Consider the following 17383-nt stretch of genomic DNA (forward strand, 5'->3'; position numbering starts at 1 on the left):
AAGATCTGTTCACTTGAGAATGAACCATGGAGGTTCGAAACGTCGTGCAAATTATACAAATAAGTGTAATACACTCTATAGTAAATCACTTCTTTTCTTCACCTTAAAAGTACGAAAATGAGTTTTGGAGAACTCCTATTTCAATTAAGCCCTGATGCTAAGAAAATAGTTAGAGGGATAGAAGCCCTAAACCAGAAAATAATAAATACAGAATATGCGGTCATATTCAATGAAACATGTTTGAAAGAAAACCTGCTGCCAGTATACACCAATATATATATATATATATATATATATATATATATATATATATATATATATATATATATATAGAGAGAGAGAGAGAGAGAGAGAGAGAGAGAGAGAGAGAGAGAGAGAGATAGAGAGATAGAGAGAGAGAGAGAGAGAGAGAGAGAGAGAGAGAGAGAGAGAGAGAGAGATACATAGATAATGTAGGTTTAATTAATATTAACTAAGGACAAATTTTTTCAAGAATAAGAAAGTCGATGGCAACATCATATTCATGGGTAGATTGAAATTTATAGTTGGAGTAAGACTTGATTGTGATGTCTTAATGATTGTTTAACATAGACAGGGTAGATATTGTTGGAGCTTGTTATGGCTGAGTAGAGGGGAGGGGGAGGGTGATCGGCTCTTGGACTAACGAATGCGTCAAGAATACACAGTTGTGTGTGTGTGTGTGTGTGTGTGTGTGTGTGTGTGTGTGTGTGTGTGTGTGTGTGTGTGTGTGTGTGTTGGTATGCTGAAGCAGCCGTCTACTCTCCATGTGGCGATACTGCTATGATCAGCATTTGGTGAGCGGTAGATGGGAAATTGATTGATGGAGCCGAGAGGATAGCTCAATAGCTATCCACTCGGCTCGATCAATTTCCCATTTGAAACTATGAATTTGTAGCGTGGGGAAATTTCCCCCGCTACTATGAAAGAAACATTAAATGATTCATCCCCTTTGTGATATAAATAAATATTGATGATGTTAATCATATCTGAAGAAAAATGTATAAGTAAGTTCATGATAATAATAGTAATAGTAAAGGAGGAGGGGAATGCAATGTTTTGGGCTCACATTTATTTACTGGGGTCTGCCAGAAATGTCTATCAGAAACATAGTCCCATGGTAAAGGTCTGAGAACGGCAAGTGACGTTCTAAGTTGAATATTGTTGGACAGCAGAACATGGAGTCAGGTCGCTCGCAGGAGTGTGGGTTCATATGTCAGTTGGAACAGCGCTCTGAGCAACAAATGAGTCCAAGTGAAGCAGCAACAATGAATCTGGCAGATGATGAGAGTGTTTCCGACCGATGACTCGGGAGAGAATGGTAGAGGCGATTGATTGATTGATGAAGATTATGCCACCCAAGAGGTGGCACGGGCATGAATAGCCCGTGAAGCTTATGAGGACTGGGTTAACTCGCTGCTCGTACGCCACTTCGAGAACTCGACTAACACAGTTGAAGCCGAATTAAAGCACTGTATAAGTATTTACAAATTACTCTTGTGTTTTTAGGTCCCGAAGCGAAGGATGTTTGCGAATTTTGTGTATTAATATTTTCTACCACAGTCGTGGCCATTCATTATCAATGCTAATCAGCATTTATACACTTTCTTGTGTCCTCCATGGACAGGGTTATATATATGTTTAACGTATAGTCCTGTGATTTATTGAACAATGAACCACAGAAGGGGAATGTAATGCTTTTAAAATGCTAATCTAAACCTCATACATAAATACATAGATTTACGTCGCCTACATAAACAGCGTTCAATGTATTTTGTTACATAATGCTATTAATGTGCGTTTGCAAAGGTGAAATAGGATTCTGACCAGCTTATACACGTGCCCTGTATACGCATTATGTATAACACACCTATACACACACATATTTATGTCTCCTACTTTGAGAGGGTAAGATATCTGCTGTAGGAAATTACTGTGTTATTAAGCATTAAACCCCAAAGGGTGATTATGCTGCTTTTACAAGTTCAAACTTCAGTTATATCACATATGTTACACAAGTGATGCATTACATAGTTAATCTTGGGTACAAGTCCGATATATTAACTGTTCCAGTATTCACATAGTATTTACAGAGTTCAGCATATCTCAACCCAGGGGGCGAAAATCAATCAATATGAGACATTCTACAATATGCATGACATATCCCTTGACATTCAACAAGAGATGCATGTTTTCTCTTTCACAAGTTTACACATGGTGTATTCGACATTTGAATTTTGAGAAAGCCACCAGATACGTCTATATCGCAGGCGTATTCTGGCCACTATAATATCACATTGCCAAGTTCTTGCACTATTAGTTCCATATATGAATGTCTCCTCACGGTATTCATCATAACGTTTAATGCTACAACTTTCAGGTCCTTGTGAATTTGTTAGGCCAGTAATATGTCATCAGTTTAAGCATTCTTTTTGTCACTGCTGATGAAATACCAATATTAATTTCTACTACTGGTCTACTGCAGGCTGTCTTTGTATAGCATTGATACACATCGTTAGCCATAACCTGAGCACTCTCAGTGTTGCCTTTTCAGTGTTAACTGTTGAAATAACGAAGTGTACACTATCTTGGGTGGATTTACGAAATCATCTGATAGATCCCAGTTATTCCATGGATAAATTACTTAATTAATCATTAATTGAGTTGGGAACATATTTAATATTTTTATGGAGTTGGCTATCTTGTAAAGCCAAAATGCTTAATCCAACTTCCCTCTCCTTCTATAGACCTCGTCTCCGATGTGTGTTAGGTACATCACACTGTATCTTATAGGAAGCAGAAATAACATAGTGATCGCTAACCAAGTGATTTATCAATGAGCATTCCTTATTATCTTGCACAAGATTTGTTCCCCGTTACATAATCAAATCTGCCTCCCAATAGTTGAGTGTTAATGTCCGTTTTATACACATTTAATCTGTTATCATAAACATATTTTATACATTTGCATCCATTTTTGTTGCAGTACTGTCTCTCAACGTAATATGTCTTAGCATTTAAATCTCTCATGTATATTATTCCATGATTATCCCACGAGCAATGTTGCATTGAGTTTCTGACTTCTGGTATACACGTTAAGGAATGAGAAGCTGCCTGCTGTAGTTTGCATATGGAAGTGGTGAGACTGTGGGAGATTGTACCATGCATTCTCGCCCTTCATGAACGAGCATGCGGTAAATCACTTCTGATATATGTTAGTAGGCCCTGAGGCATTACTGTTCTTATAGTATACATGCCCTCTGTATACATGGATGGGGGTTTGTTTACCATGTTAGACGTGTAGGGCTCCTGTATAACAACTATATCAATGTTGTTGCTGGTAACTTTTGCAATTGCCATTCAGTCTTTGTTATTCCAGTGTATATCACTTCATTTTTTTTGTTTGGTTCTACGTATCCCACTGAACAATTTCAAGCCAGCTTGAAGAGATTTTTCTTTTGCAATTGATAAAGCAACATGTAACTGATACAGCACAGCTTAATACTTGTATACGTGTCCTTGATGAAGGTATACAGATAGCAGGTGAATTTGTGGAACTGATGCCAGAAAAAAACGCAACTTCAGATGATGATATCTTGATCCGTTTTGTAATGACGCTGGACAAATGGAACTGGGTAGAAAATTTGTCGTGCCTTCTGACTTAAAGGAAATACTACTAGCTATAAACGCTTACTATGAATTTCACAACTCCTCTGTGTTATTCATAGACAGATGTTATACAATAAAGCATTACAAATATAGTGACATGGTTGTCGTCATAAAGACAGTGAGCTTTAAACGAGCAATAAGTCTTAACCACAGACAGTTCAATTGTGTTTTTGAACTAAATTTTATACTCACACGGACTGTCCTATCATACTGATGTTCGACGACTAAGTAGGGGAACTTTACTGAGCTGCAGAGTAAAATACAGACTTTTATCGACGAGAAGGAAAATGATGTGAATGAACTGAACGAGAATGAATAGGTTCGAGATCAAGATTTCACTGTGAAAATCACAGTGTACTTAAATTACCCGAACATAAAGATACAAGGATGACATAAAATAGTGACTAGAGTTTTATGACAGTATTGATGCCCTTGAGATGAAGCTCCAGATTTTTGAAAGACAACATGCGGAGAGTAATCTTTCACACTCTCCAGCCTTGAAATCCCAGCAAGACAGGCCTGAGTTTTATGCTGATATTTGCAGCATTTCAGGAATTTGCTTCGTGAAAGATTTACTATCTTTAAATTCTTCGAAAAAGATTTACTATCTTTAAATTCTTCGAAAAAGATTTACTATCTTTAAATTCTTCGAAAAAGATTTACTATCTTTAAATTCTTCGAAAAAGATTCCTCCATTTTTGGAAACATTTTCTTTACGTGTATTCAGCTAGAAATAATTGAGTTACAATGTGATTCCGTTGAGGGAATTCGTTTGCACAGTCTTAGACCAGATTGTCCCAGGAGCAAGTGTTTTAACCTCAAAGATTATACCCATGTTTAGAAATATGTTCGACCAGCTCTTTTTTTTGTAATAAACATTTAACAAATCTTGACTTCGTTCTAAACTTGTTGATGCAGACCTGAACTCGATACTCAAAGCTGCTGTTGCTCAGTCGTGCTCTCCAAACTTACGGCACAGTGTGCCAGACCAAGAGAAGTCAAGTGTCAGGAAATAGTAATACCGAGCAATAAATGTTGTTATTATATGTTGTTCTTTCCTCTACGAGTCTATTTCCTGTCCCTTGGGGAACAGGGGCCAGATTCACGAAAGTACTTACGCAAGCACTTACGAACCTGTACATCTTTTCTTAATCTTTGGCGGCTTTGTTTACAATTATTAAACAGTTAATGAGCTCCGAAGCACCAGGAGGCTGTTTATAACAATAACAACAGTTGATTGGCAAGTTTTCATGCTTGTAAACTGTTTAATAAATGTAACCAAAGCCGTCAAAGATTGAGGAAAGATGTACACGTTCGTAAGTGCTTGCGTAAATACTTTCGTGAATCTGGCTCCAGATCTTCCCTGTGGTCTAGACGGTTGGAGGGTGTTGTCATAGTTACTCGCCCCTAGCAAGGCAAAGAGAACACAAGGCTGAACTGGTCAATGGAGGTGTGTGGCGGTGGCTAGCCTTGGTCTGGAGCGGTGTGTGTGTTAGGTGGTTAGGCTAACCTAAGAAGGCTAGGTGAGGTCGGTGTTTTCTATGAATCTTTTCAAGGTAAACTAAAATATTCACAATCAATTAGTATGTCACATATGCACTTATTAAATAAGCCAATATTGACAGTAAGCAAGTGCGAGAACGGGTGTGTGTGTGGACGGGAGCCGTGTCTCTGCCACTTACATATCTCAGATCTCCCTCATAATAGAGGCTGCCGCGAGAGGTGCGTGGATTTGAAATGATTTTAATTTCGTTTCAAAACACCAACAAGGTAAAACGTTAAGGAAATCCTGCTAGACAAGCTTATTGGAGATTTGCGACAAGATGACAGCATATTACACCTTGCTTGACTCAGAGAAAATGTCAACTCTGTTCTTCACGTGAGATTCCTTCTCAAGTCTACACCTGAAGGAAAAAAACATAATAAAATTGTACAAATTAAAGATTGACAGTGTAGACAAAGAGGCGATAACACTTTTGTTAAATAGTTGGACCAGAGGCAAATGGTGGAGGCTGTAGCACCATGAACCGGAGAGACTTCAGGACAGCGCATTTAGAGAGCTGAAATTCTTCAAGCATCAGAAAGAGAAAGACTTGGGGGTTGATATCACGCCAGACCTGTCCCCTGAAGCCCATATCAAGAGGATAACATAAGCGGCATATGCCAGAGTGTCCAACATAAGAACGGCCTTTAGAAACTTGTGTAAGGAATTATTCAGTAATTTGTATACCACATATGTCAGACCAATCCTGGAGTATGCAGCTCCAGCATGGAGTCCATATCTAGTCAAGCATAAGACTAAACTAGAAAATGTTCAAAAGTTTGCCACCAGACTAATACCCGAACTGAGTGGCATGAGCTACAAGGAGAGACTACGGGAATTAAACCTCACATCGCTGGAAGACAGGAATGCGGGAATGTCATCGCGGGAATGACATTGCATCCTAAGCAAATAAACAACCGAATACATAAACATAACATTTAGGAAGGAAAATGACAGTGGATGACCAATTGACTAGATTACACAAGAGAGACAACTAGCATCACTAGATGATGCTACAACTATTGCACCAAAATGTATCCCATTGTTAAAAGAAGCTGCACATGCCCTCAGTATACCTCTATGATCTTGAATTATTAATTGCGAAGGGAGATTTGACTAGCTGGTGGAAGATGGTAAATGTGGCAGCAATGTACAAGAAAGAGGATAGTGAGGAAGAACTTTATTACAGATTAATATCACTAACAAGCATCCTTAACAAAGTACTCGTAGACTAATAAGGTTAAGACTAGTTAAACACCTTGATAGGATTAGGCATCTAAACAAACATGACTTTTGGGGAAGGGAAATCATGCTAAAAGAACCTACTGAAGATTTGTGATAAAGTAACAAAAATAAGGCATGACAGAGAAAGTTGGGCACATACCTATTTCTGAATTGTTTAAAAGTCGTTGACACTTCCACGCAAGAGACTACTACCCAGACTTGTGTGGCAAATGGTAGTAAAATGAAAAGCACTAACATTATTGGTAGGAGATTACCTAATAGACAGGAGTCACAGTGAGGGACGAGGAGTCGGATTGGCGTCGGGATAACAAGCGGAGTACCTAAAGGATCAGTTCTTGGTCCCATACTATTTCTCATTTATGTTAATACCTGTCTACAGGAATTGATGACGATAATTGCAGACTATGCAAAATTAATAAAGAGTCGAGGCAGATGAGAACTGCAAGATGACAGCCTTCAGAGCTGATCTGAGAAACATCCACTACATAAAACACTATTAAATGTAAGGAGATAAGAACAGATGATAGAAGACCGGAAGGATGGTATACGACAGAGGAAGACTACCTCTGTAACGACTAAGAGATAAAAAAGACCTAATAGTGGATATATCACCAAATCTTGTACCGTAGGCACATCATAATAATACCAGCATGCTCTACACCGGCACAATTCATAAAATCATTTAGAAACCTAAAAAAAAACACGTAAGGAATCTTGGAAAGGTAAAGAAGTTTGCAACGAGGCTGTTCACAGAATTACGAAAGATTCGTATGAAGAAAAACTGAAACTGCAGGTTGCAGAAACAAACTACATTCGTGATTTCAAAGGAAGTTATAATCGGAAAATAGGTCGGGAGTCACTGCATTAGACAACCAGCTATATGAAACGTGGGTTCCAATAGCTATAGCTCGATTTTTCAGACACAAATTGGCGAGTACAAATTGGTGAGTATACACACATACACGCACAAAAAAAAATATATATATATATGCTCTTCTTTTCAAAAGCCTTCTCTCGAAAATATACAGTGGACGCATATTTTCAAAGAACTCGTGAACAACGAACACAGTTTAGGTCGAAGCCGTTTACAATACAAACAATGTGTCGCGTTGTTTTTCTTTGTGAATGCTGAAACCTAACGTAAAAAATATGGTGAAAATAGTTTGTATATGTCTGCGTAAGCTTGAAATTCGATAATATGCGCGGTGGCGCAGTGGTTCTCCAGACGAAAGGGTTCACCTGGCGATAGGGTTCACCAGACGAAAGGGTTCACCTGGCGATGGGGTTCACCAGACGAAAGGGTTCACCTGGCGATGGGGTTCACCAGACGAAAGGATTCACCTGGCGATGGGGTTCGCCAGATGAAAGGGTTCACCTGGCGATGGGGTTCGCCAGATGAAAGGGTTCACCTGGCGATGGGGTTCACATGATGATGAGTTACCTGGTAACCTGCATTATATTGTTGCTATTCTTACGATAGCACAGTATATTATATCATTACTCAGCCTTCTCTGAGTCAAACTCATAACTATAATGAACAGCATTCAGTTGATAGTAGGTTGAATCATTATTTTAATGTATTTTAGATCAAACGAGATGGTATCTGTTAGTGCTGGTATCATAACTGTCGTCGACGATTTAAAAGTCACATAACCTAATGTAGGCAATGGGAGGTCACCTGTGACCTCATGTGTTCTGCAGGTGCTTGTGTCTTCGCTATTTTGAAGCGCCGTGAGCAAGACTGACCTGGGGATTCGAGCAGAACATTCAGTTTTCACCAACTTCGTGAAATGGGGGTGCATATAGGGGCTATCTCTCTTCAGGGGAAGGCATGGGGGCTGACCATGACACCCCTGATGACGTTCTTCATATATCCACCAGTAATTGTGCAAAGTTTAATGAGGATAGCGCGAAGTGTCTGGTCTCCAACCTTGTACAAACACATTACATTTTTATGGCTATAAATTGGGACAACCAGATTTTGTTAAGGTGATGTCCAGCTGGAACAGACTTTGAGTACAGCATTAAGGTACGTAATATTAGACTGGTAAGTTCATCACTAAACTCCCCTGAACATCACCTGAGAGAAAAGTCTGTCATTCCAGTGACAGATTCCCAGAGCTGTTCCCACACCCTCAACACCGTATGGTTCAGAAGTCTGGCGTCAAGTTCATTTTCCAACTGGAAAAAATAGTAGATGTCAGTTCAAACTTATAATTCACTCCCTCTATTTAATGCAGGTCACAAGGATACTTCCTTCCCTTCACCAGGTGTAGAGGTCACAAGGATACTTCCTTCCCTTCACCAGGTGTAGAGGTCACGCAGAGGTCACAAGGATACTTCCTTCACTTCACCAGGTGTAGAGGTCAGGCAGGCGTCACAAGGATACTTCCTTCCCTTCACCAGGTGTAGAGGTCACGCAGAGGTCACAAGGATACTTCCTTCCCTTAACCAGGTGTAGAGGTCACGCAGGGGTCACAAGGATACTTCCTTCCCTTCACCAGGTGTAGAGGTCACGCAGGGGTCACAAGGATACTTCCTTCCCTTCACCAGGTGTAGAGGTCACGCAGGGGTCACAGGGCGGACTCCCTTCCCTCCATCGATTTAATAATATGACCAGTTACTGGTCCGGCGAAGGTTATTTATGTCTCCAATGTTGCACGGGGTCTTGCGCGAGCTGCTGCTGCTGCTGCAAGTGTTGCAGGCGTTCCTGTTACTGCTGTATGTGCTGTAGAGGCTCCTGCTGTATGTGCTGTAGAGGCTCCTGCTGTATGTGCTGTAGAGGCTCCTGCTGTATGTGCTGTAGAGGCTCCTGCTATATGTGCTGTAGAGGCTCCTGCTGTATGTGCTGTAGAGGCTCCTGCTGTATGTGCTGTAGAGGCTCCTGCTGTATGTGCTGTAGAGGCTCCTGCTGTATGTGTTGTAGAGGCTCCTGCTGTATGTGCTGTAGAGGCTCCTGCTGTATGTGCTGTAGAGGCTCCTGCTGTATGTGCTGTAGAGGCTCCTGCTGTATGTGCTGTAGAGGCTCCTGCTGTATGTGCTGTAGAGGCTCCTGCTGTATGTGCTGTAGAGGCTCCTGCTGTATGTGTTGTAGAGGCTCCTGCTGTATGTGCTGTAGAGGCTCCTGCTGTATGTGCTGTAGAGGCTCCTGCTGTATGTGCTGTAGAGGCTCCTGCTGTATGTGCTGTAGAGGCTCCTGCTGTATGTGCTGTAGAGGCTCTTGCTGTATGTGCTGTAGAGGCTCCTGCTGTATGTGCTGTAGAGGCTCTTGCTGTATGTGCTGTAGAGGCTCCTGCTGTATGTGCTGTAGAGGCTCTTGCTGTATGTGCTGTAGAGGCTCCTGCTGTATGTGCTGTAGAGGCTCTTGCTGTATGTGCTGTAGAGGCTCCTGCTGTATGTGCTGTAGAGGCTCTTGCTGTATGTGCTGTAGAGGCTCCTGCTGTATGTGCTGTAGAGGCTCTTGCTGTATGTGCTGTAGAGGCTCCTGCTGTATGTGCTGTAGAGGCTCTTGCTGTATGTGCTGTAGAGGCTCCTGCTGTATGTGCTGTAGAGGCTCTTGCTGTATGTGCTGTAGAGGCTCTTGCTGTATGTGCTGTAGAGGCTCCTGCTATTTTAGTACTGTACGTGCTGTGGAGGTTCCTGGTGCTGCTGAAGGTGTTGTAGGAGCTCCTGGTGCTGCTGAAGGTGTTGTAGGAGCTCCTGGTGCTGTTGAAGGCGTTGTAGGAGCTCCTGGTGCTGCTGAAGGTGTTGAAGGAGCTCCTGGTGCTGCTGAAGGTGTTGAAGGAGCTCCTGGTGCTGCTGAAGGTGTTGTAGGAGCTCCTGGTGCTGTTGAAGGTGTTGAAGGAGCTCCTGGTGCTGCTGAAGGTGTTGTAGGAGCTCCTGGTGCTGCTTGTGCTGTAGCCGTTACTCCTGCAACACCTCTCGGTTACACGTACTAGAGCTGTTGATATTGCTCACGCTGCATGTCCTGCTGTTGCAAGTGTGGCTGTACTCGCTGTTCTTACACATGTTGAGAATAGTTTATGCAGCTGTATTATACATGTTGCAGGTTGTGATACAAGTCGAGCAGCACAAATACAGTCACGCAAACACCAAAACAATCACTCACACTCAAAAACAACCAAACACAATGCACCAATTATAATATGGCTTTTGCTTTGCTGAACTAATGCAAACAAACAAACCATTTTCATAATTGGGTCTATTTATTATTTTTATCGGGCAACGGAAAACTATTAATCATACCTCGGTTTAGAACTAATAATTCTTCCTTTGTTTACAGAGATTTATTCACAAATGTTTGCAAGTTAACTAATACATTTATGGGTTACTTTTGCATTGCGTTTTTGCATCGTACACGTTAACTGGCCGGGGTTTATCCTGAGGAAGAGAGTGGTGTGGATAAGGGAAGGGGGTGGGGGGAAAGGAGGGTAAGGGGGCAGGGGAGGAGATGGTTTAGGGAACATGGTGGTATGAGGGTGGAGGATTAGGGATCAGGGATTGAAATTGAGAGAGAGAGAGAGAGAGAGAGAGAGAGAGAGAGAGAGAGAGAGAGAGAGAGAGAGAGAGAGAGAGAGAGAGAGAGAGAGAGAGAGAGAGGGAGAGAGAGAGAGGGAGAGAGAGAGAGAGAGAGAGAGAGAGAGAGAGAGAGAGAGAGAGAGAGAGAGAGAGAGAGAGAGAGAGAGAGAGAGAGAGAGAGAGAGAGGGAGAGAGAGAGAGAGAGGGGGGGGGGATGCCGCTGATTTATTTATAAATATAATATTTAGTCATACTAATATTAATAATCATGTAATAATAAATGTAATAATCATTTAATCATTAGAACAATTTTTTTCGACAATATCAAGAATGTAATCTCAATCTCAGAATATAATCTACGTGTTTTAAGATGATATGAAGGAAACCGTAGATCACAGTAATGAAACCCTTCTAACTCTCCTACCTTGAGAGCGATGCTGGAAGGTCTCTGTTGGTCCAGATAAAACTCAAATAATAATAATTCCCGTTCTCAGGGACAAGAATTATCCCGTGTAATTAGTCTTGTGCTGAGGTTGAACTATTGACCTTCTCCAAGATGCAACAGTTGCCTATCTCCAGGTTACCCATTTACTGTTAAAAGAATACAAGCATTGGGTGAAAGGAAACGTGCCCAACCATTTCTGTCCCGTCGGGGGATCGAACGAGGATCCTAGATTGTGAGGCTAGAACGTCGACCACAGGACCCATCTGACACTTTTCTAGTGATGGTATCAAAATTTTATTGATATAAATACCATTTTTATAAGATACCATTTTAAGTAACAAAGATACCATTTTCTAGTGATAGTATTTTCTAGTGAGGTGAACAAAAATCAGAGGCTAAATTTGGTAGGTGTATTGACTAATGAGAATCTTTCCCTTGTAATGGAAATGTGGATGTCTTCGGTGGGTCGCGCGTAGCCAAGTCGCCATGGTGTTAACTCTTGACAACTAGCACAATAGCTCTATAATGAAGTGATGTCTTAAAATTTGTGACTCTTTCCTTCGGTGTTATCTAAAGTAAGACAAAGTCCACGACAAGGAAGAGGGGCTCGTCTGTGTGTATTTTGCAAGCAGAACAAATGCTTGCTGGTCGGTCAGTGAGTTATTGTGGTGGCTTAATGGCTTTATAACCCTCCAAGGGTTTATAGGCCTCAAGCCCAACACCAAAGACAAAGCAATTGAAAAATATTTGATTAGTCGCCCCCATCTAAGTCTTTAGTGATATAATTTGATATATTCAGCAGCATACGCACGCACTTAGCGCTGATACAAACAATTAAATATTAAATTCAGTATATAATCACTTAATCTATTTTAGGTATTGGGAGTCATAAACAATTGTAATAATATTGTAATCAAAATAATAATAATAGTTACATTTTATGATGAGACGAGGCTGTTGAGCCCCACACCCTGCACCGAGCATGCATAAAAAACTGAATATATCAGACCAATTTCATTATGGAATTAAAGGAAATGGCTGATTTTTGTCTCAAATTATTGGAGTTTTTTCACTCTAACTTTTGATGCTTTTTTTCCCAGTAATTATGGGAGCATACCCGGCACTGAGCGATGATATTGCCATGAAAAAATACAAATATATGTTCTTTTTAGAGATCCATTTATCCTTATAATTGGTCATATTTTAATCTACTTGTTGCCCTGTTGTTTGGCTTTTGTTCTGTTTATGTTAATGGGTGACGTCATTTGAGGTTGTTGTAATGTCCAGGAGTAACGAGCGAGAGCCAATGATCCAAGGCTGGAGCTCTCAGTAAATGTTAACATTCATTGTTCGATGAAAACTGATGGCTAATAATTGATTAAATTTTTTTTTTAATTTTGTAGGTAAAAGATCTCACAACTAATAGGTCATTCCCTATCGCCTTTCCCTAATAAGAGCTTTCTCTATCACCCTTTTATCCTCTCTCTTTGCCCAACCATTTAGGGTGGACGGTAGAGTGATGGTCTCGCTTCCTGCAGATTGGCGTTCAATCCCCGACCTTCCAAGTGGTTGAGCACTTTTCTTTCCTCCCCCCCCCCCATCCCATCCCAAATCCTTATCCTGACCTCTTCCAAGTGCTATATAATTGTAGTGGCCTGGAACTTTCTCCTAATAGTTTCCTTTCTCTTTCCTAATCTTTCCTTCTTTGTTCCCTTCTATCCAGCTTTCTCCCCGCGTCTTCTTCTTTCTCTCCACCCTCCCTCTCTTTCTCGCAAGGACCTGTCCTTCACAATCTCCCAATCTCTTCTCCTCCTCTTTCTCTATAACCCTCTTTTCTCCTCTCTCTGTTGACCAGACCACACACTAGAAGGTGAAGGGACGACGACGTTTCGTCGACTTCAGAATGGTCCAGGACGGACCGAAACGTCGTCGTCCCTTCACCTTCTAGTGTGTGGTCTGGTCAACATAATTTAGCCACGTTATTGTAACTCATCGCCTGATATGAATTTTTAGGTATATTCTCTAACCTTGTTCCTGACTCATTACATGATTCTGAAATCTACCGTTAACTTGGAAAGTGTTTAAATGTCTAAAGGTTGTGAATCTCTTGAAGTTCTTCCTCTTTATAATAGGAACAGAGGACACAGCTGGCGTTTCCTCTCTGGATCCCAACATTTAATCGCTAAAAACAGGAAACTGACGGTCTTTGTGCCTTTGGTAGTGTCGTTGATCCTAGAACCCAACTCTTTTAAGAAAAATCAAGACACACACTTATGCCATGAGACCCTTGAAGCCAAGGGTATCAGATGATACGGAAACAAGTGGTAACTGATGTCTCAGTTGTTTGTACTGGTTAGATTTGATTGATTATCTGTGATTAGCTGCACCACAAGCCTCACCAACACTGAACGGGAGATAGGGTCACTTGCACATAAGAAGGATTCCTAACATTTCAGTGGGCTTACTGGCCTTCCTGTGAGATTCCAGGCCTTCCTGTGGGATTCCAGGCTTTTCTGTAGGATTCCTGACCTTTCTGTGGGATTCCTGACCTTTCTGTGGGATTCCTGACCTTCCTGTGGGCTTCCTGGGCTTCCTGTGGGCTTCCTGACCTTCCTGTGGGCTTCCTGGCCTTCCTGTGGGCTTCCTGACCTTCCTGTGGGCTTCCTGACCTTCCTGTGGGCTTCCTGACCTTTCTGTGGGCTTCCTGACCTTCCTGACCTTCCTGTGGGCTTCCTGACCTTCCAGTGGGCTTCCTGACCTTCCTGTGGGCTTGCTGACCTTCCTGTGGGCTTCCTGACCTTCCTGTGGGCTTCCTGACCTTCCTGTGGGCTTCCTGGCCTTCCTGTGGGCTTCCTGACCTTCCTGTGGGCTTCCTGACCTTTCTGTGGGCTTCCTGACCTTCCTGTGGGCTTCCTGACCTTCCTGTGGGCTTCCTGACCTTCCTGTGGGCTTCCTGACCTTCCTGTGGGCTTCCTGACCTTCCTGTGGGCTTCCTGACCTTCCTGTGGGCTTCCTGACCTTCTTGTGGGCTTCCTGGCCTTCCTGTGGGCTTCCTGGCCTTTCTGTGGGCTTCCTGGCCTTTCTGTGGACTTCCTTACCTTCCTGTGGACTTCCTGACCTTCCTGTGGGCTTCCTGGCCTTCCTGTGGGCTTCCTGACCTTCCTGTGGGCTTCCTGGCCTTTCTGTGGGCTTCCTGACCTTCCTGTGGGCTTCCTGGCCTTTCTGTGGGCTTCCTGGCCTTACTGTGGGATGGCCTTATGGTGGATACATATATACAGTGTTCTGGTAAATTTGCACTTTGTGAGCATTACTGGCAGGTAAGCTAAAAAAGATTGACTGCCCAATTACTATCATTTCTCTCTAAATTGTTTCTTTCTCCCTTCGCAAATGTCCTCAATTACTTGGGGATCCGGTTCCCTGCTGGGCGATCAAGGGATTCCTGCCTTTCTGCAGGACTCCTTCCCTCCCTGTGGGATTCCTGGCTTATTTGCGGAGTTCTAGGTCTTTGTGGGATTCCTAGCTTACCTGTTAGATTTCAGGACTATGCAGAATTCAGGCCTCGATGTGGGATTCCTGGCCTTTCTGAGGGATTCCCGGCCTTCCTGTGGGATTCTTGGCCTTCCTGTGGGATTCTTGGCCTTCCTGTGGGATTCCTGGCCTTCCTGTGGGATTCCTGGCCTTCCTGTGGGATTCTTGGCCTTCCTGTGGGACTCCTAGCCTTCCTGTGGGACTCCTAGCCTTCCTGTGGGATTCCTGGCCTCCCTAAGGGATTCACTGCTTCACTTTGGGATTCCTGTTCTTGCAGTGGAATTCCTTCAAAGCAAACTTTAAAAAAAACTCGTGGTGACACAAACACAAGATACAGTGAAATAGAAGGAAAATAAATTAACGTTTTAGAAGCAGTGAAACAAAACGAGCAGAAATGAGATGCATAGTGTCCTTAGGGAGGAACAGCCACACACAACTGTCGCTTTATACACTAGACTTTAAGACTACATACGCTGGTCTATTCATTTATGCATAAAGCCTTGGGGGAATGCATGCAGAGGGATGGCATGTGTGTGCATTCATTTTGTGATATATGCAGCGCTGGCTTCATAGGCATTTAGTCAGTGGCCACACACAGGTGGAAACTTTATCACAACTGTGCATCTGTTCACACCTGTGGCAGTGGTGTCCAGGTTTACGTAAATGCCACTCACCGCAGAGGACACTCACCAGAGAAGACACTCACCACAGAAGACACTCACCAGAGAAGACACTCACCAGAGAAGACACTCACCAGAGAAGACACTCACCACAGAAGACACTCACCAGAGAAGACACTCACCAGAGAAGACACTCACCAGAGAGGATACTCACCACAGAAGACACTCACCAGAGGGGAGACTCACCACAGAAGACACTCACCAGAGGGGAGACTCACCACAGAAGACACTCACCAGAGGGGAGACTCACCACAGAAGACACTCACCAGAGGGGAGACTCACTAAATAGAATGCTTCAAGACGAACACTTAAAACCGACAATATTAAGAAACAGTTTAGGAAGTCATTCATCATTATTCAGAGACTGGGCGAGCTAGCGAGGACCATTAAGACTTTGCATATTATTAAGCGCTACAAAACTTTCCTCATTTGCATGTTAAAGTAAAGAAGCTTGTGTGGTCATCGACCCGAAGCTGTTGACCAAAATATAAGTTGTAGTGCGACTTTGTGAAAACGTTTGAGTTATAACCTTTTGATTTAGCCTTTTCGTTTGCGACCACAATTAATAATAATTAAATAATCTGTACAAGAGAGAGGCAATTTAATTTGTTGAAATTATAATTATTTTTTGGATATTTTTTCCGGCTGCTATCGTAAGTGAAGCTGAACTTATCTCACATTCTCTATTCCAGTATATTTCACTCCCTCTCCCACCATATTCACCCCCTCCCTCTCACATAGTTCACTCCCCTCACCCCCCATAACTCACCCCCCTCACCCCCATAACTCACCCCCCATGTCTCCCCATAATTTACTCCTCCCTGTTCGGTGAACTGCATCCTCCAATCCCCCGAGCCTTAATTACACCCCAAAGAATAATGATCTTTTTCCTTCACATGATAAACTGAACTTGCCTGTAATGCCTTCATGCATATAATAGCCGACATCATCATCATATTGACCCCTGAGATCGATGGCATGCAGCATATCCTATATCCACTCATAGCCTTTAATTATGTTGTGTCAGCTCCTTACATATGTTGTGTCAGCTCCTTACATATGTTGTGACAGCTCCTTACATATGTTGTGTCAGCTCCTTACATATGTTGTAGCAGCTCCTTACATATGTTGTGTCAGCTCCTTACATATGTCGTAACAGCTCCTTACATATGTTGTGTTAGCCCTCTGTATGACACACACAGAGATCACACTAATGTGATGCATCAAATGAACAAATCCTCGTCACGGCCCTTGTGGATTTGTTCCCTCTGTATGTGTTGTGTTAGATCTTCAAAAGTGTTTTAGTAATCTCTAACATATGTGTCAGCTCCTTACATATAATGTCAGTTTCCTTATCACCTGACGTGTTACTTATGTAGAAGTGTTTTCATGGAGAAGTAGAATGATCGCAGGTAAACATCCAAGAGTTATACCTGTCAAAGACTACGGGAATAACTTAGCCAATAAGCTGTGAATTTAACTTTGTGAGTAGCCCGTCCTCATAAATGTTGACCAAATGTTACTTATACTTAATCCAGCTGTCAGATACCCTGTTTATGAATGGCAAACACTACACTTTACTCAGAACAGAAGACGTTCGAAATTTTGTCGAAATTTGTCGAATTCGTTCGCTTTCTACGTTGGAATTGCATCTTCATTTAATCTTTGAAATCACCTAACCTATCTTAGGCCTAACTATATAGAGAAAATTATATTATATGTAAATAATAATAATTT

At 42.1% G+C, this 17383-nt stretch overlaps 2 protein-coding genes across 2 annotated transcripts in view; one reads left to right on the forward strand and one right to left on the reverse strand.

Moving 5' to 3' along the window:
• LOC138358798 (elastin-like) overlaps positions 1 to 10413 on the forward strand; it is a 23252-nt gene extending 12839 nt beyond the window's left edge. The window contains exons 2-4 of the mRNA XM_069316972.1: positions 3511 to 3626; positions 9113 to 10060; positions 10111 to 10413. Of these exons, the coding sequence (XP_069173073.1) occupies positions 3511 to 3626; positions 9113 to 10060; positions 10111 to 10413 (1367 nt within the window). The remainder of the gene's footprint in view (positions 1 to 3510; positions 3627 to 9112; positions 10061 to 10110) is intronic.
• A 3446-nt stretch (positions 10414 to 13859) lies between these two features.
• LOC123769283 (ribosome-binding protein 1-like) lies at positions 13860 to 16633 on the reverse strand. Its single transcript, XM_045760381.1, has 2 exons — positions 16561 to 16633; positions 13860 to 14680 (listed from the first exon to the last, which is right to left on the reverse strand). The coding sequence occupies exons 1-2, from the start codon at positions 16631 to 16633 to the stop codon at positions 13860 to 13862; spliced, it is 894 nt and encodes a 297-aa protein (XP_045616337.1).
• Between the last annotated feature and the right edge of the window lie 750 nt (positions 16634 to 17383).

The sequence above is a fragment of the Procambarus clarkii genome, chromosome 86 (assembly GCF_040958095.1).
Source record: "Procambarus clarkii isolate CNS0578487 chromosome 86, FALCON_Pclarkii_2.0, whole genome shotgun sequence".
Lineage (NCBI taxonomy): Eukaryota > Metazoa > Arthropoda > Malacostraca > Decapoda > Cambaridae > Procambarus > Procambarus clarkii.